Here is a 22,404-nt window from a genome sequence, read left to right on the forward strand (position 1 = left end):
ACAGACAGTACCGGGTAATAACACGGCTATATACAGACAGTACCGGGTAATAACACGGCTATATACAGACAGTACCGGGTAATAACACGGCTATATACAGACAGTACCGGGTAATAACACGGCTATATACAGACAGTACCGGGTAATAACACGGCTATATACAGACAGTACCGGGTAATAACACGGCTATATACAGACAGTACCGGGTAATAACACGGCTATATACAGACAGTACCGGGTAATAACACGGCCATATACAGACAGTACCGGGTAATAACACGGCCATATACAGACAGTACCGGGTAATAACACGGCCATATACAGACAGTACCAGGTAATAACACGGCCATATACAGACAGTACCAGGTAATAACACGGCCATATACAGACAGTACCAGGTAATAACACGGCCATATACAGGGAGTACCAGGTAATAACACGGCCATATACAGGGAGTACCAGGTAATAACACGGCCATATACAGGGAGTACCAGGTAATAACACGGCCATATACAGGGAGTACCAGGTAATAACACGGCCATATACAGGGAGTACCAGGTAATAACACGGCCATATACAGGGAGTACCAGGTAATAACACGGCCATATACAGGGAGTACCAGGTAATAACACGGCCATATACAGGGAGTACCAGGTAATAACACGGCCATATACAGGGAGTACCAGGTAATAACACGGCCATATACAGGGAGTACCAGGTAATAACACGGCCATATACAGGGAGTACCAGGTAATAACACGGCCATATACAGGGAGTACCAGGTAATAACACGGCCATATACAGGGAGTACCAGGTAATAACACGGCCATATACAGACAGTACCAGGTAATATCACGGCCATATACAGACAGTACCAGGTAATATCACGGCTATATACAGACAGTACCAGGTAATATCACTGGCTATATACAGACAGTACCAGGTAATATCACGGCTATATACAGACAGTACCAGGTAATATCATGGCTATATACAGGGAGTACCAGGTAATAGCATGGCTATATACAGGGAGTACCAGGTAAATACATGGCTATATACAGGGAGTACCAGGTAATATCATGGCTATATACAGGGAGTACCAGGTAATATCATGGCTATATACAGGGAGTACCAGGTAATATCATGGCTATATACAGGAGTACCAGGTAATATCATGGCTATATACAGGGAGTACCAGGTAATATCATGGCTATATACAGTACAGGGAGTACCAGGATATCATGGCTATATACAGGGAGTACCAGGTATATCATGGCTATATACAGGGAGTACCAGGTAATAACATGGCTATATACAGGGAGTACCAGGTAATAACATGGCCTATATACAGGGAGTACCAGTAATAATCATGGCTATATACAGGGAGTACCAGGTAATATCATGGCTATATACAGGGAGTACCAGGTAATAACATGGGCGTTATATACGGGAGTACCAGGTAATACATGGTATATACAGGGAGTACCAGGTAATATCATGGCTATTACAGGGAGTACCAGGTAATATCATGGCTATATACAGGGAGTACCAGGTAATATCATGGCTATATACAGGGAGTACGGTAATATCATGGCTATATACATGGGAAGGTATATACATGGCTATATACAGGAGTACCAGGTAATATCATGGCTATATACAGGGAGTACCAGGTAAATATACATGGCTATATACAGGGAGTACCAGGTAATAACATGGCTATATACAGGGAGTACCAGGTAATATCATGGCTATATACAGGGAGTACCAGGTAATAACATGGCTATATACAGGGAGTACCAGGTAATATCATGGCTATATACAGGGAGTACCAGGTAATTCATGGCTATATACAGGGAGTACCAGGTAATAACATGGCCATATACAGGGAGGTACCAGGTAATAACATGGCTATATACCAGGATAATGGCTACCGGGAGTACCAGGTAATATCATGGCCCTATATACAGGGAGTACCAGGTAATATCATGGCTATATACAGGGAGTACCAGGTAAGTAACATGGTTATATACCGGGAGTACCAGGTAATAACATGGCTATATACAGGGAGTACCAGGTAATATCATGGCTATATACAGGGAGTACCAGGTAATATCATGGCTATATACAGGGAGTACCAGGTAATATCATGGCTATATACAGGGGAGTACAGGTAATATCATGGCTATATACAGGGAGTACCAGGTAATATCATGGCTATATACAGGGAGTACCAGGTAATATCATGGCTATATACAGGGAGTACCCAGGTAATATCATGGCTATATACAGGGAGTACCAGGTAATATCATGGCTATATACAGGGAGTACCAGGTATATCATGGCTAATACAGGGAGTACAAGGTATATCATGGCTATATACAGGGAGTACCAGGTAATATCATGGCTATATACAGGGAGTACCAGGTAATATCATGGCTATATACAGGGGAGTACCAGGTAATATCATGGCTATATACAGGGAGTACCAGGTAATATCATGGCTATATACAGGGAGTACCAGGTAATATCATGGCTATATACAGGGAGTACCAGGTAATATCATGGCTATATACAGGGAGTACCAGGTAATATCATGGCTATATACAGGGAGTACCAGGTAATATCATGGCTATATACAGGGAGTACCAGGTAATATCATGGCTATATACAGGGAGTACCAGGTAATATCATGGCTATATACAGGGAGTACCAGGTAATATCATGGCTATATACAGGGAGTACCAGCGTAATATCATGGCTATATACAGGGAGTACCAGGTACTATCATGGCTATATACAGGGAGTACCAGGTAATATCATGGTATATACAGGGAGTAGCCAGGTACTATCATGGCTATATACGGGAGTCCAGGTAATATCATGGCTATATACAGGGAGTACCAGGTAATATCATGGCTATATACAGGGAGTACCAGGTAATATCATGGCTATATACAGGGAGTACCAGGTAATATCATGGCTATATACAGGGAGTACCAGTAATATCATGGCTATATACAGGGAGTACCAGGTAATATCATGGCTATATACAGGGAGTACCAGGTATATCATGGCTATATACAGGGAGTACCAGGTAATATCATGGCTATATACAGTGGAGTACCAGGTAATATCATGGCTATATACAGGGAGTACCAGGTAATATCATGGCTATATACAGGGAGTACCAGGTAATATCATGGCTATATACAGGAGTACCAGGTAATATCATGGCTATATACAGGGAGTACAGGTAATATCTGGCTATATACAGGGAGTACCAGGTAATATCATGGCTATATACAGGGAGTCCAGGTAATATCAGGGCATATACAGGGAGTACCAGGTAATATCATGCTATATACAGGGAGTACCAGGTAATACATGGCTATATACAGGGAGTACCAGGTAATAACATGGCTATATCCAGGGAGTACCAGGTAATATCATGGCTATATACAGGGAGTACCAGGTAATATCATGGCTATATACAGGGAGTATCCAGGTAATAATCATGGCTATATACAGGGAGTACAGGTAATATCATGGCTATATACAGGGAGTACCAGGTATATCATGGCTATATACAGGGAGTACCAGGTAATATCATGGCTATATACAGGGAGTACCAGGTAATATCATGGCTATATACAGGGCTATATACAGGGAGTACCAGGTAATATCATGGCTATATACAGGGAGTACCAGGTAATATCATGGCTATATACCAGGGAGTACCAGGTAATATCATGGCTATATACAGGGAGTACCAGGTAATATCATGGCTATATACAGGGAGTACCAGGTAATATCATGGCTATATACAGGGAGTACCAGGTAATATCATGGCTATATACAGGGAGTACCAGGTAATATCATGGCTATATACAGGGAGTACCAGGTAATATCATGGCTATATACAGGGAGTACCAGGTAATAACATGGCTATATACAGGGAGTACCAGGTAATATCATGGCTATATACAGGGAGTACCAGGTAATATCATGCTATATACAGGGAGTACCAGGTAATATCATGGCTATATACAGGGAGTACCAGGTAATATCATGGCTATATACAGGGAGTACCAGGTAATATCATGGCTATATACAGGGAGTACCAGGTAATATCATGGCTATATACAGGGAGTACCAGGTAATATCATGGCTATATACAGGGAGTACCAGGTAATATCATGGCTATATACAGGGAGTACCAGGTAATATCATGGCTATATACAGGGAGTACCAGGTAATATCATGGCTATATACAGGGAGTACCAGGTAATATCATGGCTATATACAGGGAGTACCAGGTAATATCATGGCTATATACAGGGAGTACCAGGTAATATCATGGCTATATACAGGGAGTACCAGGTAATATCATGCTATATACAGGGAGTACCAGGTAATATCATGGCTATATACAGGGAAGTACCAGGTAATATCATGGCTATATACAGGGAGTACCAGTAATAACATGGTTATTACAGGGAGTACCAGGTAATAACATGGCTATATACAGGGAGTACCAGGTAATAACATGGCTATATACAGGGAGTACGCAGGTAATAACATGGCTATATACAGGGAGTACCAGGTAATAACATGGCTATATACAGGGAGTACCAGGTAATAACATGGCTATATACAGGGAGTACCAGGTAATAACATGGCTATATACCAGGGAGTACCAGGTAATATCAGGGCTATATACAGGAGTACCAGGTAATAACCATGGCTATATACAGGGAGTACCAGGTAATATCATGGCTATATACAGGGAGTACCAGGTAATAACATGGCTATATACAGGGAGTACCAGGGTAATAACATGGCTATATACAGGGAGTACCAGGTAATATCATGGCTATATACAGGGAGTACCAGGTAATATCATGGCTATATACAGGAGAGTACCAGGTAAATAACATGGCTATATACAGGGAGTACCAGGTAATAACATGGCTATATACAGGGAGTACCAGGTAATATCATGGCTATATACAGGGAGTACCAGGTAATATCATGGCTATATACAGGGAGTACCAGGTAATATCATGGCTATATAAGGGAGTACCAGGGAGTACCAGGTAATAACATGGCTATATACAGGGAGTACCAGGTAATAACATGGCTATATACAGGGAGTACCAGGTAATACATGGCTATATACAGGGAGTACCAGGTAATAACATGGCTATATACAGGGAGTACCAGGTAATATCAGGCTATATACAGGGAGTACCAGTAAACATGGCTATATACAGGAAGTACCAAGGTAATACATGGCTATATACAGGGAGTACCAGGTAATAACATGGCTATATACAGGGAGTACCAGGTAATAACATGGCTATATACAGGGAGTACAGGTAATAACATGGCTAGATACAGGGAGTACCAGGTAATAACATGGCTATATACAGGAGTACCAGTAATAACAGGCTATATACAGGGAGTACCAGGTAATAACATGGTATATACAGGGAGTCCAGGTAATAACATGGCTATATACAGGGGAGTACCAGGTAATATACATGGCTATATACAGGGAGTACCAGGTAATATCATGGCTATATACAGGGAGTACCAGGTAATAACATGGCTATATACAGGGAGTACAGGTAATACATGGCTATATACAGGGAGTACCAGGTATATCATGGCTATATACAGGGAGTACCAGGTAATATCATGGCTATATACAGGGAGTACCAGGTAATATCATGGCTATATACAGGGAGTACCAGGTAATATCATGGCTATATACAGGGAGTACCAGGTAATATCATGGCTATATAGCAGGGAGTACCAGGTAATAACACGGCCATATACAGGATACCAGGTAATATCATGGCTATATACAGGGAGTACCAGGTAATAACATGGCTATATACAGGGAGTACCAGGTAATAACACGGCCATATACAGGGAGTACCAGGTAATATCATGGCCATATACAGGGAGTACCAGGTAATATCATGGCTATATACAGGGAGTACCAGGTAATAACATGGCTATATACAGGGAGTACCAGGCAATAACACGGCCATATACAGGGAGTACCAGGTAATATCATGGCTATATACAGGGAGTACAGGTAATAACATGGCTATATACAGGGAGTACCAGGTAATATCATGGCTATATACAGGGAGTACCAGGTAATATCATGGCTATATACAGGGAGTACCAGGTAATATCATGGCTATATACAGGGAGTACCAGGTAATATCATGGCTATATACAGGGAGTACCAGGTAATAACATGGCTATATACAGGGAGTACCAGGTAATATCATGGCTATATACAGGGAGTACCAGGTAATAACATGGCTATATACAGGGAGTACCAGGTAATATCATGGCTATATACAGGGAGTACCAGGTAATATCATGGCTATATACAGGGAGTACCAGGTAATATCATGGCTATATACAGGGAGTACCAGGTAATATCATGGCTATATACAGGGAGTACCAGGTAATATCATGGCTATATACAGGGATAATTGAGGTAGCTTTGCATTGTATATGTACTGTAAAATGACTAAGACAGATAATACACAGTAGCAGCAGTGCATGTGGTGAGTGCGAAAGTGCATGGGGCATCAGGATTCATGTTATGTGTGTGGGAAAATGTACTGTGTGTGTGTGTGTGTGTGTGTGTGTGTGTGTGTGTGTGTGTGTGTGTGTGTGTGTGGGTAGAGTCCAGTGTGTGTGGGTAGAGTCTCGTGTATGTGGGTAGAGTCCAGTGTGTTGGGTAGAGTCTAGTGTATGTGGGTAGAGTCCAGTGTGTTGGGTAGAGTCCAGCGTGTTCGTAGAGTCCAGCGTGTGTGGGTAGAGTCTGGTGTATGTGGGTAGAGTCTGGTGTATGTGGGTAGAGTCCAGTGTGTTGGGTAGAGTCCAGTGTGTTCGTAGAGTCCAGTGGGTGTGGGTAGAGTCTGGTGTATGTGGGTAGAGTCTGGTGTATGTGGGTAGAGTCCAGTGTGTTGGGTAGAGTCCAGTGTGTTCGTAGAGTCCAGTGGGTGTGGTTGTGGGTAGAGTCCAGTGGGTGTGGTTGTGGGTAGAGTCCAGTGGGTGTGGTTGGGGGTAGAGTCCAGTGGGTGTGGTTGTGGGTAGAGTCCAGTGGGTGTGGTTGTGGGGTAGAGTCCAGTGGGTGTGGTTGTGGGTAGAGTCCAGTGGGTGTGGTTGTGGGTAGAGTCCAGTGGGTGTGGTTGTGTGTAGAGTCCAGTGGGTGTGGTTGTGGGTAGAGTCCAGTGGGTGTGGTTGTGGGTAGAGTCCAGTGGGTGTGGTTGTGGGTAGAGTCCAGTGGGTGTGGTTGTGGGTAGAGTCCAGTGGGTGTGGTTGTGGGTAGAGTCCAGTGGGTGTGGTTGTGGGTAGAATCCAGTGGGTGTGGGGGTAGAGTCCAGTGGGTGTGGGGGTAGAGTCCAGTGGGTGTCGGGGTATAGTCCAGTGGGTGTGGGAGTAGAGTCCAGTGGGTGTGGGGGTAGAATCCAGTGGGTGTGGGGGTAGAGTCCAGTGGGTGTGTGGGTAGAGTCCAGTGGGTGTGGGGGTAGAGTCCAGTGGGTGTGGGGGTAGAGTCCAGTGGGTGTCGGGGTAGAGTCCAGTGGGTGTGGTTGTGGGTAGAGTCCAGTGGGTGTGGTTGTGGGTAGAGTCCAGTGGGTGTGGTTGTGGGTAGAGTCCAGTGGGTGTGGTTGTGGATAGAGTCCAGTGGGTGTGGTTGTGGATAGAGTCCAGTGGGTGTGGTTGTGGGTAGAGTCCAGTGGGTATGGTTGTGGGTAGAGTCCAGTGGGTGTGGTTGTGGATAGAGTCCAGTGGGTGTGGTTGTGGGTAGAGTCCAGTGGGTGTGGGGGTAGAGTCCAGTGGGTGTGTGGGAGTAGAGTCCAGTGGGTGTGGGGGTAGAGTCCAGTGGGTGTGGGGGTAGAATCCAGTGGGTGTGGGGGTAGAGTCCAGTGGGTGTGGGGGTAGAGTCCAGTGGGTGTGGGGGTAAAGTCCAGTGGGTGTGGGGGTAGAGTCCAGTGGGTGTGGGGGTAGAGTCCAGTGGGTGTCGGGGTATAGTCCAGTGGGTGTGGGAGTAGAGTCCAGTGGGTGTGGGAGTAGAGTCCAGTGGGTGTGGGGATAGAGTCCAGTGCTAGAGCGTTAGTACAACAAATGAGTAGCAGTACCTTTGTGGCGGGAGGCTCTGGGTCTTCCAGGTAGAGGCCCACGGAGGCTGAAGCGAGGTCCTCACCTGAGGGAGGAGGGCTGTTACTGAGTCCGCTGGGCACGTCACCTGGTTGCATCAGCTGGCTGGATGGAAGGAAGGAGGTGGTGGTGGTGGTTGCCAAAGCAACGGACATGGCACTGCAGGGAGCACCAGTGAGAGGGGTTCTCTCTGAGGGCGTTTCGCCCAGAAGGAGCTTAACTCGGCTGTTGTCGTTGTTACTCCTGCTCTTCTTCACTCCTCCTTGATCCATCTTATGATCCTGGGTAGAGAGAGGGAAAAGACCGAGTGGGTAATGTCATTAGCATGGATGCTAGTGTATTCATTACATCTCGAAATGGAAACCGTTTACAGTTTAAGTACCTAACATAATGAAACAATGAATCATCGCCAAACGGGGAGTGACCTACCTGAATTTATTCAATAGACTTCATTGCAAAACGTTTTCCATTTGGAGTAAACCTGTTTCTGTTGCAATCGGCATAATGAATATACCCCTGGTGCGGCGCTAGATCGGTGTCTGCCACGTGTAGGCTAATATGGACATGTATCAAATAACATGCCTAAGTGTAAAGACACAAACATACGACACACGTGGCAAGTTATACCTAATATACTAGCTGTATCATCAACATCTGTCCTAATAGTATGGTTTCAATGAATGAATAATATGTACTTTTAAATTACTTAGTTAAAATGACATTACACATGTGACGTGTGAAGGTCATTTGCATACACTTCATGTGTTTATAATTGTTGACAAATTGATCCATTCTATGAAGTTGACCTGAATTCTCCGAAGTCCCCTGCTGTTGGGGCGCATTGCTGGTTAGATATTAGCTACCTAGCTAAGTGGCTAACTATTCCCTTTGCTTTACTTTATTATTTGAAAGCAACAAAAACAAGCATCGTGGCGTATGAATTGAATTAAGTGTTTCTGCAACCTAACTAGTTAACCCGCCCTGTTCATATATTTTGCAACAGCACATTTAGCTTTTTAAGCAGCTCACATGAGTTAGTTAGCTACGTTAGCTCCTGCAAATGCGTTCCCCCAAATGTCATTGAGAGACATGTTGAGCTAACTAGCTAGTGGCTAACATAATCCATCTCTGGTTATTCATTCCAAATTAATGTATGGCACATTATATGACTTCAAATACTATACATCTAAAGCGTGTGCCTACCCCTCAGGCGTTTTGTAGTTGTGACTCCATGCATGGTTGTTTTTGTTTGGTGTTGTTTTGCTTGCAAACCGGCTAGAAACACGAAAACATCCGATTGCGTTCTCCTTGCAAATCGTATCAGGACACGAAGAAGCAAGTAATCGATCGGATCATCCAATCCACTACAATGTGTTAGGTATCCAATTGAGTCCGAAATGCACGGAATTAGCTGTGGTGTTCACAGCCAAAAGGAAAGTAGGCGCTAACCTCTGAGGGGGGGGAAAAAACATACAAAATGGAGATCTCACTGTTTACAATACGTAGTGCAACCTGTTGGCGAAGACGAGATACTGCAACTTACATGCTCCACTTACAGTAGGTATGCATAGCCATTGGTTGTCATTTGGCCAATTTAACTAGGCATGTCAGTTTCTAAGAACAAATTCTTATTTTCAATGACGTTCTAGGAATAGTGGGTTTAACTGCCTTGTTTAGGAGCAGAATTACTTTTTACCTTGTCAGCTCGGGGATTCGATCTAGCAACCTTTCGGTTATTAGTCCTCCGCTCAACGCACTGGGCTACCTGCGGTATAGTAGCCAGCTAGACAGATGTATATCGAATCGTAGGCTATGTATGAAACTTGATGAGGTATCGTCAGCCAGATAAGAATAATGCATAGGGCAAAACCACTTATTTAAAAATATGATCTGAAAATATATATTTTTATGCCTATTCCCAGAATTGGGATCTATAAGCCCTGATTAAACATGGACACTGCATTTAACCTGGTTTGGAATGGACATGTAATATGTGTATGAAGAGGTAAGAAGATATCTGTTTACACACAATTACCTATGTACCAATCAGAATTTATGTCGCTACGCATCACATTTGAATGTACCAGCTCGTCCCACCCCATTTGAATGTACCATCTCGTCCCATCCCACCCCATTTGAATGTACCATCTTGTCCCATCCCACCCCATTTGAATGTACCAGCTCGTCCCATCCCACCCCATTTGAATGTACCAACTCGTCCCATCCCACCCCAGTTGAATGTACCATCTCGTCCCACCCCATTTGAATGTACCAGCTCGTCCCACCCCATTTGAATGTAAGTAGTTGAAGTAGTACACTTTGATTAAGTAGCCTGGCTGTAGGCTGTGAAACCATAAAACATTTTTATCTAAAAGCAATCGGTCTTCAAGGTTAACATCACATATAAATCGAACAGGACTTGTACAAATGGGTTAATCATTGAACATGTACCTACAACTCTTGATGAAATTAAAGTTGAGAACAAAATATTTTGAATGAGTAATATCTACAAATGATGTAGGCCTAAGCTCGTATTTGTATCCTACAATCACATAAATGTTTTGCAGGATGCCAGCTTTTCGTTGTTGCATCAGACAAGGTCCAGATGTTTGTTCCCAATGGTTTGTCTCTAGTGCTGATGCTTCATACCAGCGCACGATGTTAACACATTTGCCATTTGCCATACATTAGAATTTGTTCTTAACTAACCTAGTTAAATAGAGGTTAAACAAACTTTTTTTGATTTATCTAGGCAAGTCAGTTAAGAACAAATTCTTATTTACAATGACGGCCTACACCAGCCAAACACAGACGACACTGGGCCAATTGTGCGCCGCACTATGGGACTCCCACTCACGGCTGGTTGGATTTGAACCAGTAGTGACGCTGCGCCTTTGACCGCTGCGACACTCGGGAGCCCAAAAGTCGATGTGTTACCATCGCACAAAACTGCGCTGATGACTCAACGTGACTCTGATGAGAGTTATTCATGGAGTCATTCAGCCCTGATTATGAGTGCCACGTCAATGTTGTCGACAGTTCTTCCTGAGTCCTGACCGAATACTCAAATCAATCAGTTGTTCTCATTTAGACACACAGAGACATATCTGTATCGCATTTGTATTATTCATTTGCATCTCAAATATGTATCTGCATTGTTGTTATTGCAACTAACGACACCTTCACAGTGCAATGGCAACCCACAAGATGCATGAATAGGGGAAATATTTTAGCTGTTGTGAAGGTATCTCCTCTCCTTCCCACTCCATTCCACAGTTCTGTAATGCTCCATTCCCTACTGAACACTCCCATCTAGTGGCTGACCTTGGTACTGTTCATCGTGTATGGGATCAATTGAATACTTTAACAAAGACAGTATGTAGATAGGGGATTTCTATCGGAGAAGCCGTTTCTGACTGCTCTTGTAGGCGATGCCATGGCGACTTTGGCCATCTAAACTAAACACAGAATCTCGTCATCGGATGAACGGTCTCTCGCTCCGAACTGCGCATGTGCATTGCGTCAAATCAAAGGCATTCCGTCAAATCAAAGGCATTCCTTCAATATAAACTAGTTTTTGACGAAAATAAAAACGTGTCAGTTTGTCACTTTCACAAGGTTGGGAGTAAAAACATGTTCATAAGACATTGGTTCGAATCTAGTTTGTGCCTTTAGATGTTGAGAAAATTTAAAACTTAAGAAAGAGTTTTTCATTTCTCTCTTCGAATTCTCAAACCCCGGCCTGGTCTGCTTGGTGTGTCTTGCAAGCGTTCCCGGGAAGTCTCGAGATGTTGCGCGTCTTGGGTTTAGACATTTTGTGACTGTAGATTACACTGCTCTTCAACGCATAATAAACTGAGCACACAGTTAGTTACCCATGGTCACAAGCCATTGTGCCTGACACAATACATCATTGTTGGGCAAGACCTAATTATACGGGACCTATCAGCAGTGGAACACTGTGACAGTTGGATAATTGAAGCCATAGTCTAATTTGATTCCATAGTAGGCTCTTTGGGAAAACAAGTATTTATAATTGGTGTAAAGATTACATGGGTGAAAAAAAAGACACACACAGTCATTAGAAACACAGAATATCTCTCTTTATCCAAACAGGGACATTTTTAAGTGATAGTAGATAATACATTGGCTTCCTGTGGAGCAAAGTGAACCAATGAAGCCTCACCACCAAAGAGGAAGGATATTACATTACATGTAGTTTACTAATCTAATTTTAAACTGCAAAGAAAAAAATTTATGTAATTTCTCAGTATATGCAGATTCACATACATGTCTCTCTCTCTCTCTCTCTCTCTCTCTCTCTCTCTCTCTCTCTCTCTCTCTCTCTCTCTCTCTCTCTCTCTCTCTCTCTCTCTCTCTCTCTCTCGAAGGGAAATTAGTGTATGAGGGGCGTGCAAGAGAAGAGAATGTAGGTCAGTGTAATGCTGTGCGGATAAAGATAATAACCCATATAGCCAGTCACTGAAGTGTTTGAGCTTCAGCATGCTGTTGTATTATTGCCTAGATAATATGAGAGAGACTGCCAGGCTGCTAAACTGCCTTACCAACTCACCACCAAGACTCAGCTGCTAAACTGCCTTACCAAGTCGCCACCATGACTCAGCTGCTAAACTGCCTTACCAAGTCACCACCAAGACTCAGCTGCCAGGCTGCTAAACTGCCTTACCAACTCACCACCAAGACTCAGCTGCCAGGCTGCTAAACTGCCTTACCAACTCACCACCAAGACTCAGCTGCTAAACTGCCTTACCAACTCACCACCAAGACTCAGCTGCCAGGCTGCTAAACTGCCTTACTAACTCACCACCAAGACTCAGCTGCTAAACTGCCTTACCAACTCACCACCAAGACTCAGCTGCCAGGCTGCTAAACTGCCTTACCAACTCACCACCAAGACTCAGCTGCCAGGCTGCTAAACTGCCTTACCAACTCACCACCAAGACTCAGCTGCCAGGCTGCTAAACTGCCTTACCAACTCACCACCAAGACTCAGCTGCCAGGCTGCTATACTGCCTTACCAACTCACCACCAAGACTCAGCTGCCAGGCTGCTAAACTGCCTTACCAACTCACCACCAAGACTCAGCTGCCAGGCTGCTAAACTGCCTTACCAACTCACCACCAAGACTCAGCTGCCAGGCTGCTAAACTGCCTTACCAACTCACCACCAAGACTCAGCTGCCAGGCTGCTAAACTGCCTTACCAACTCACCACCAAGACTCAGCTGCCAGGCTGCTAAACTGCCTTACCAACTCACCACCAAGACTCAGCTGCCAGGCTGCTAAACTGCCTTACTAACTCACCACCAAGACTCAGCTGCTAAACTGCCTTACCAACTCACCACCAAGACTCAGCTGCCAGGCTGCTAAACTGCCTTACCAACTCACCACCAAGACTCAGCTGCCAGGCTGCTAAACTGCCTTACCAACTCACCACCAAGACTCAGCTGCCAGGCTGCTATACTGCCTTACCAACTCACCACCAAGGCTCAGCTGCCAGGCTGCTAAACTGCCTTACCAACTCACCACCAAGACTCAGCTGCCAGGCTGCTAAACTGCCTTACCAACTCACCACCAAGACTCAGCTGCCAGGCTGCTAAACTGCCTTACCAACTCACCACCAAGACTCAGCTGCCAGGCTGCTAAACTGCCTTACCAACTCACCACCAAGACTCAGCTGCCAGGCTGCTAAACTGCCTTACCAACTCACCACCAAGACTCAGCTGCCAGGCTGCTAAACTGCCTTACCAACTCACCACCAAGACTCAGCTGCTAAACTGCCTTACCAACTCACCACCAAGACTCAGCTGCCAGGCTGCTAAACTGCCTTACCAACTCACCACCAAGACTCAATTTAGAGAGGAGATGAGAGGATTTGAGAGATGAGAAGAGATTAGATGAGATGCGATAGTAGAGATACTGTCAATAACATTAGATGTGATGCGATAGTAGAGATACTGTCAACAACATTAGATGTGATGCGATAGTAGAGATACTGTCAATAACATTAGATGAGATGCGATAGTAGAGATACTGTCAATAACATTAGATGAGATGCGATAGTAGAGATACTGTCAATAACATTAGATGAGATGCGATAGTAGAGATACTGTCAATAACATTAGATGAGATGCGATAGTAGAGATACTGTCAATAACATTAGATGAGATGCGATAGTAGAGATACTGTCAATAACATTAGATGAGATGCGATAGTAGAGATACTGTCAATAACATTAGATGAGATGCGATAGTAGAGATACTGTCAATAACATTAGATGAGATGCGATAGTAGAGATACTGTCAATAACATTAGATGAGATGCGATAGTAGAGATACTGTCAATAACATTAGATGAGATACGATAGTAGAGATACTGTCAATAACATTAGATGAGATGCGATAGTAGAGATACTGTCAATAACATTAGATGAGATGCGATAGTAGAGATACTGTCAATAACATTAGATGAGATGCGATAGTAGAGATACTGTCAATAACATTAGATGAGATGCGATAGTAGAGATACTGTCAATAACATTAGATGAGATACGATAGTAGAGATACTGTCAATAACATTAGATGAGATGCGATAGTAGAGATACTGTCAATAACATTAGATGTGATGCGATAGTAGAGATACTGTCAATAACATTAGATGAGATTCGATAGTAGAGATACTGTCAATAACATTAGATGTGATGCGATAGTAGAGATACTGTCAATAACATTAGATGAGATGCGATAGTAGAGATACTGTCAATAACATTAGATGAGATGCGATAGTAGAGATACTGTCAATAACATTAGATGAGATGCGATAGTAGAGATACTGTCAATAACATTAGATGAGATGCGATAGTAGAGATACTGTCAATAACATTAGATGTGATGCGATAGTAGAGATACTGTCAATAACATTAGATGAGATTCGATAGTAGAGATACTGTCAATAACATTAGATGAGATGCGATAGTAGAGATACTGTCAATAACATTAGATGAGATGCGATAGTAGAGATACTGTCAATAACATTAGATGAGATGCGATAGTAGAGATACTGTCAATAACATTAGATGAGATGCGATAGTAGAGATACTGTCAATAACATTAGATGAGATACGATAGTAGAGATACTGTCAATAACATTAGATGAGATGCGATAGTAGAGATACTGTCAATAACATTAGATGTGATGCGATAGTAGAGATACTGTCAATAACATTAGATGAGATGCGATAGTAGAGATACTGTCAATAACATTAGATGAGATGCGATAGTAGAGATACTGTCAATAACATTAGATGAGATGCGATAGTAGAGATACTGTCAATAACATTAGATGTGATGCGATAGTAGAGATACTGTCAATAACATTAGATGTGATGCGATAGTAGAGATACTGTCAATAACATTAGATGAGATGCGATAGTAGAGATACTGTCAATAACATTAGATGAGATGCGATAGTAGAGATACTGTCAATAACATTAGATGTGATGCGATAGTAGAGATACTGTCAATAACATTAGATGAGATGCGATAGTAGAGATACTGTCAATAACATTAGATGAGATGCGATAGTAGAGATACTGTCAATAACATTAGATGAGATGCGATAGTAGAGATACTGTCAATAACATTAGATGTGATGCGATAGTAGAGATACTGTCAATAACATTAGATGAGATGCGATAGTAGAGATACTGTCAATAACATTAGATGTGATGCGATAGTAGAGATACTGTCAATAACATTAGATGAGATGCGATAGTAGAGATACTGTCAATAACATTAGATGAGATGCGATAGTAGAGATACTGTCAATAACATTAGATGAGATGCGATAGTAGAGATACTGTCAATAACATTAGATGTGATGCGATAGTAGAGATACTGTCAATAACATTAGATGAGATGCGATAGTAGAGATACTGTCAATAACATTAGATGTGATTTGTCTTAGAGAGGTCCAAGGAAATATGTTTACGTTTATGTACTCTAAATATGTCTGACTTATTTGTTAGTTGAAGTATATTGTTTACCACATTCCTTAACACTTTATTGTTTGGAGGGCATTGTTGTCTTTTCCAGTCAGTGATATTTAACCAAAGATTTCAACAACAGGATCTTTCAACTATTCCAAATGATTAAGTTATGTAACATAATGGAAATTCTAGAATGTCTAACATCACTCTCAGCTGGAGAGTCATATTGTCGTATACTATTCATGCTGAGCTGGCATGAAATTCAACCCCTCTTAAAAATCTGAAACTGGTAGTGTTGCACCAACCTGGAGAGTGAAAGAGGGAGAGAGAGAGAGTATTATAAATATGAAAGTATAGCAGTGTGTTTGTTTGTTTGTACAGGAACAGCTTGGTTTAAAAACAGGAACTAAGGATTCTCTGCTGAGGATTAATGGCATCTGTTGTTGTCGTTAGTCGGCAGTCCAACACACTCTGAAATGTTTCATCCATTTTGATTGTTTTGTTTCCAAAGATAAAATGCATTATGAAATGGATTGAATATCCATAACACTTCACAACAAAGTAGCCAACACTCACTCGCTGTCTGCACCCCACATGTTGCCCAAGCTCAGCCACAACACTCACTCGCTGTCTGCACCCCACATGTTGCCCAAGCCCAGCCACAACACTCACTCGCTGTCTGCACCCCACATGTTGCCCCAAGCTCAGCCACAACACTCACTCACTGTCTGCACCCCACATGTTGCCCCAAGCTCAGCCACAACAACACAAAGAAGCAGTTTTCTTAAAAATATACAGGAAAAAAAGGAAAATCTCACATTAAAATGAAAAAGAAAAAAAAACCTCTGGCTGAAGAATCAGCAACAGCAGTGACACACAGCTTTCAATCCCTTCTGCTTGAATCCCACTCACTGAAGCTGGTCCCTCCCCCCCATGTGGCTGCTTAGCAACCCCTCTCCAGCACTAAACAGTGAATTATCATGCAGGGTAAAGCATGACCAGTGTTGGCTTCTCACATCCCAGAGTCAGAATCACCTTTATCCACCACATACATCTGAATGTACAGGAATTTGAGTCGGTGAAATGATCCACCAGCCAGGGAGAAAATCACTCCATGCTGACTCAAACCACCAATGTCCTATCAGAGAGCACAGGGATGAAGAGTTTATATGCTGGTGCTGCTGGTGATTCTCTGACCCACCTCTAAGCAGACCACAGCATTCTGTATACTACAGGGATGAAGAGTTTATATTACTTCAAAGGATTTAGTCTTTCACTGCTTTTCTTCCAATATAAGAAAAAGAGTCTAAAGAGTACAGGCATACTAAAGAGTACAGACCTACTAAAGAGTACAGGCCTACTAAAGAGTACATGCCTACTAAAGAGAGTATAGACCTACTAAAGAGTACAGGCCTACTAAAGAGAGTACAGACCTACTAAAGAGTACAGGCCTACTAAAGAGTACAGACCTACTAAAGAGTACAGGCCTACTAAAGAGTACAGACCTACTAAAGAGTACAGGCCTACTAAAGAGTACAGGCCTACTAAAGAGTACAGGCCTACTAAAGAGAGTACAGGCCTACTAAAGAGTACAGGCCTACTAAAGAGTACAGGTCTACTAAAGAGAGTACAGGCCTACTAAAGAGTACAGGTCTACTAAAGAGTACAGGCCTACTAAAGAGTACAGGTCTACTAAAGAGAGTACAGGCCCTACTAAAGGGAGTACAGGCCTACTAAAGAGAGTATAGACCTACTAAAGAGTACAGGCCTACTAAAGAGAGTACAGACCTACTAAAGAGTACAGGCCTACTAAAGAGAGTACAGGTCTACTAAAGAGAGTACAGGCCTACTAAAGAGTACAGGTCTACTAAAGAGTACAGGCCTACTAAAGAGTACAGGTCTACTAAAGAGTACAGACCTACTAAAGAGTACAGGCCTACTAAAGAGAGTACAGACCTACTAAAGAGTACAGGCCTACTAAAGAGAGTACAGGTCTACTAAAGAGAGTACAGGCCTACTAAAGAGTACAGGTCTACTAAAGAGTACAGGCCTACTAAAGAGTACAGGCCTACTAAAGAGTACAGGCCTACTAAAGAGAGTACAGACCTACTAAAGAGTACAGGCCTACTAAAGAGAGTACAGGTCTACTAAAGAGAGTACAGGCCTACTAAAGAGTACAGGTCTACTAAAGAGTACAGGCCTACTAAAGAGTACAGGCCTACTAAAGAGTACAGGCCTACTAAAGAGTACAGGTCTACTAAAGAGTACAGGCCTACTAAAGAGAGTACAGGTCTACTAAAGAGAGTACAGGCCTACTAAAGAGTACAGTTCTACTAAAGAGAGTACAGGCCTACTGAAGAGAGTACAGGCCCTACTAAAGAGAGTACAGGCCTACTAAAGAGAGTGCAGGCCCTACTAAAGAGAGTACAGGTCTACTAAAGAGAGTACAGGCCTACTAAAGAGAGTACAGGCCTACTAAAAAGAGTACAGGCCTACTAAAGAGTACAGGCCTACTAAAGAGTACAGGCCTACTAAAGAGAGTACAGACCTACTAAAGAGTACAGGCCTACTAAAGAGAGTACAGGTCTACTAAAGAGAGTACAGGCCTACTAAAGAGAGTACAGGCCTACTAAAGAGTACAGTTCTACTAAAGAGAGTACAGTTCTACTAAAAAGAGTACAGGCCTACTAAAAAGAGTACAGGCCTACTAAAGAGTACAGTTCTACTAAAAAGAGTACAGGCCTACTAAAGAGTACAGGCCTACTAAAAAGAGTACAGGCCTACTAAAGAGTACAGTTCTACTAAAGAGAGTACAGGCCTACTAAAGAGAGTACAGGCCTACTAAAGAGTACAGGCCTACTAAAGAGAGTACAGGCCTACTAAAGAGTACAGTTCTACTAAAGAGAGTACAGGCCTACTAAAGAGTACAGACCTACTAAAAAGAGTACAGGCCTACTAAAGAGTATAGGCCTACTAAAGAGTACAGGCCTACTAAAGAGTACATTTCTACTAAACACACCGATCCTGTAGAGGTTTTTAAAACATGCTATTTCCATGACAGACTGACCAGGTGAATCCAGGTGAAAGCTATGATGCCTCATTGATGTCACCTGTTAAATCCACATCAACCAATGTAGATGAAGGGGAGGAGACAGGTTAAAGAAAGATTTTTAGGCCTTGAAACAATTGAGACATGGATTATGTATGTCTGCCATTCAGAGGGTGAATGGATAAGACAAAATATTTTTGTGCCTTTGAACGGGGTATGGTAGTAGGTGCCAGGCGCACCCGTTTGTGCCAAGAACTTCAACACTGCTGGGTTTTTCATGCTCAACAGTTTCCCGTGTGTATCATGAATGGAAGCATTGGGGTCAACATGGGCGAGCAGCATCCCTGTGGAACGCTTTCAATACCTTGCAGATTCCATGTCCTGACGAAATGAAACAGTTGTAAGGGCAAAAGGGGAGTGGTGCAACTCATTATAAGGAAGGTGTTCCAAATGTGTGGTATTCTCAGTGTATTTGACTCATCCAAGCCAGCCCTTAAAGAGCAAACAAGATAGTATGTTGGAAATGGCCGACATGCATTGCAACATATGAGCTATTTAAAGATAATTACTGTGACAAGTAGGCCTAAGTCTTCGTGCACTGTCACCATCATGGATTGAAAGAAAGCCTTCGCATGTGCAGACAACGGGCTGCGCACTCATTACAATGGCCACTTGTTGCGGAACGATACCTGTCCATGGTGCTGAAGTGACGCCCACTCACCCAGTCCAATCACAACGTGGAATAATAGCTAGTGATTGACAATTAAGCCATTATTAATTTGCATAGATAAATAATGTGGAGCAAAGAAACATAAGGTGTGAGTATTTTCTTTTAGCAAATAATATAATTCATGGTTTTTAAATATTCACCTGATAAATTTAAGCATTTGCAAATCCCCTAATTAAATTCAACGTCATATGTTATCATCGCCTATTCTACTTTGCAGAATGTTCATCTATTTTCTTAATGTCATTCAGAATGTAGGTTAATCTACTCTACGTCACACGTTTTCAAATGTCATTTTCCTTTAAGATAATGATGTAAGACGTAACTCCCCATAATGTTTTTTTCCCCGCGCAACCGCTGGAGAATCCTCATGTTAACCTTCTTCACTCCGGTGCCAGCCTGGCGGTTACTTCTGTTCTCCTCTCTGCACAGCAGTTTGGAGACGGACAGATGGGCGCGCGCTTCACTAGCGTCCAGATTCCCATCTTCACTTTAAGAAAATAACTGCACGCGCATGGCAATTTCAGCACGGTCTCAGTGAACAGCGAACGTGCATTTGCTTCCGGCAAATGAAGTTACATTGGACCGTTAAAATAAACAGGGACAGAAGCTTGCCTTGCAGAATCAAAGAAGTTTGACATTTTTATCCAGAACGGACTGAAGTACAGAGGTGTTGAATCATTTGTTCAATTGATGATGGAATAATGATGATTTCACTTGGATTTCACTGTAGGATTATATCAATTGACTCACAGCAATAGGACATAGCAATGGGCGTGAGTAAAATTATGCATGCATTGGATGCGCTGATCGATTTCATTAAACAGAAGACTTGCACGATCGGCAGGCATTTCACCCGCGGCTTAACTGAGGCACCTGAGTTTTTTTTTTTACAGCACTTGTCTTGAATAATGTTGGGTGGTCAACGGTGTCCTTGGTATGTAGACCTAATCAGCACACAGAAGACATGCTATTCCATCCCATATAGATTGAAAACTTTTTCGGAAACATCTGCGCGCCTAACGGTGACCGGGATTTGGTTTTGTGCATGAATTTTAAAAATGGCACTGATTGAGAATTGTAAAACCCAGCAGGCAAAAGAAACAGGGTCGGTGCAAAACCCGCCGTCTGATGTTATTGAACTAAACGTAGGAGGTCAGGTATACTATACTCGTCTCCATACTTTAACAAGCATCCCCAATTCCTTACTGGGACGGTTATTCTCCACCAAGAAGGGGTCCTCGAATGATTTGGCACGGGACCTCCGGGGACGTTATTTTATCGACAGAGATGGTTTTCTGTTCCGATATGTATTGGATTATCTGAGAGATAAGCAGGTTGTTCTACCGGACCACTTCCCAGAGAAAGGGAGGTTAAAACGGGAAGCGGAATACTTTGAACTCCCCAAACTGGTCAAACTGTTGGCGTCCGAGGAATCTAAACAGTTTCAGGACGACCCTTTTCACAGTGATTTCGACGACGCGTCGCTAGGCAGCGACCAGAGGATATATTCCTCCTACTCTCTGGACCGGAGGTATGGATACATAACCGTCGGTTTCAAAGGCACGTGTGCGGCACCGGGAGGCAAGGACAGCCAGATTGACCCCAAATCCCAAAAAGCAGTACCCAGAATCTTCATCAGCGGAAGGATCGGCCTCGCCAAAGAGGTGTTTGGAAACACCCTGAACGAGAGCCGAGACGCGGACAGGCCTGCGGACAGGTACACCTCCCGGTTCTTCCTCCGGTTCCGTCACTTGGAGCGGGCCTTTGACATGCTGTCGGAGAGCGGATTCCACATCGTTGCCTGTAACTCGTCGATCACCGCTTCTTCCATCAGCCATTACGCACCCGAGAAAGTCTGGTCCAACTTCACGCAGTACGTCTTCTACCGTAAGTGATTTCCCACATAAAACACCATAAACCTTCTTTAGTAATGCCCTTTAGGTTAGGCCACTGGTTGACGCCATGTCACAATCAATTGTTTAAGTGGATTTAGTAAAGGGAATAGTTAAGTATGTTAGACTACGGATGTCTGACAGACTCACTAGGAGAAATATAGTCTCAGGCCTATATGGTTCCCTTTGCTATCATCCCTGCACCTGGTTTTAACTAGCTTTTCAAGTTTGTGATTATATACACTGAGTGTACAAAACATTAGGAACACCTTCCTAGTATTGAATTGCAGCCCCCTTTGCCCCCAGAACAGCTTCCATTTGTCAGGGAATGGACTCTACAAGGTGTGGAAAGCGTTCCACAGGGGTGCTGGCCCATGTTGACTCCAAGCGTTCCACAGGGGTGCTGGCCCATGTTGACTCCAAGTTCCACAGGGGTGCTGGCCCATGTTGACTCCAAGCGTTCCACAGGGATGCTGGCCCATGTTGACTCCAAGTGTTCCACAGGGATAATGGCCCATGTTGACTCCAAGT

General features: G+C 43.2%; 2 protein-coding genes across 7 annotated transcripts in view; one reads left to right on the top strand and one right to left on the bottom strand.

Moving 5' to 3' along the window:
- The window catches only part of LOC109879498 (glucocorticoid receptor), a 79,926-nt gene extending 70,251 nt beyond the window's left edge, over positions 1–9,675 (bottom strand). For 3 of the 6 annotated variants that reach the window (XM_031789627.1, XM_031789628.1, XM_031789629.1), the window contains exons 1-2: positions 9,400–9,675; positions 8,178–8,477 (exon numbers count right to left, since the gene is read on the bottom strand). In XM_031789627.1, the coding sequence (XP_031645487.1) occupies positions 8,178–8,468 (291 nt within the window). In that variant the 5' untranslated portion in view covers positions 8,469–8,477; positions 9,400–9,675. Of the gene's footprint in view, positions 1–8,177; positions 8,478–8,625; positions 8,779–9,399 lie in introns of all 6 variants that reach the window. The other 3 variants (XM_031789626.1, XM_031789624.1, XM_031789625.1) reach the window with 2 other exon arrangements.
- A 10,728-nt stretch (positions 9,676–20,403) lies between these two features.
- Positions 20,404–21,876, top strand: LOC109879495 (BTB/POZ domain-containing protein KCTD16). The gene has a single exon (XM_074933756.1). The coding sequence runs from the start codon at positions 21,040–21,042 to the stop codon at positions 21,874–21,876; it is 837 nt and encodes a 278-aa protein (XP_074789857.1). The 5' UTR covers positions 20,404–21,039.
- Positions 21,877–22,404: the final 528 nt, after the last annotated feature.

This window comes from Oncorhynchus kisutch, linkage group LG15 (assembly GCF_002021735.2).
Source record: "Oncorhynchus kisutch isolate 150728-3 linkage group LG15, Okis_V2, whole genome shotgun sequence".
Classification (NCBI taxonomy): Eukaryota; Metazoa; Chordata; class Actinopteri; order Salmoniformes; family Salmonidae; genus Oncorhynchus; species Oncorhynchus kisutch.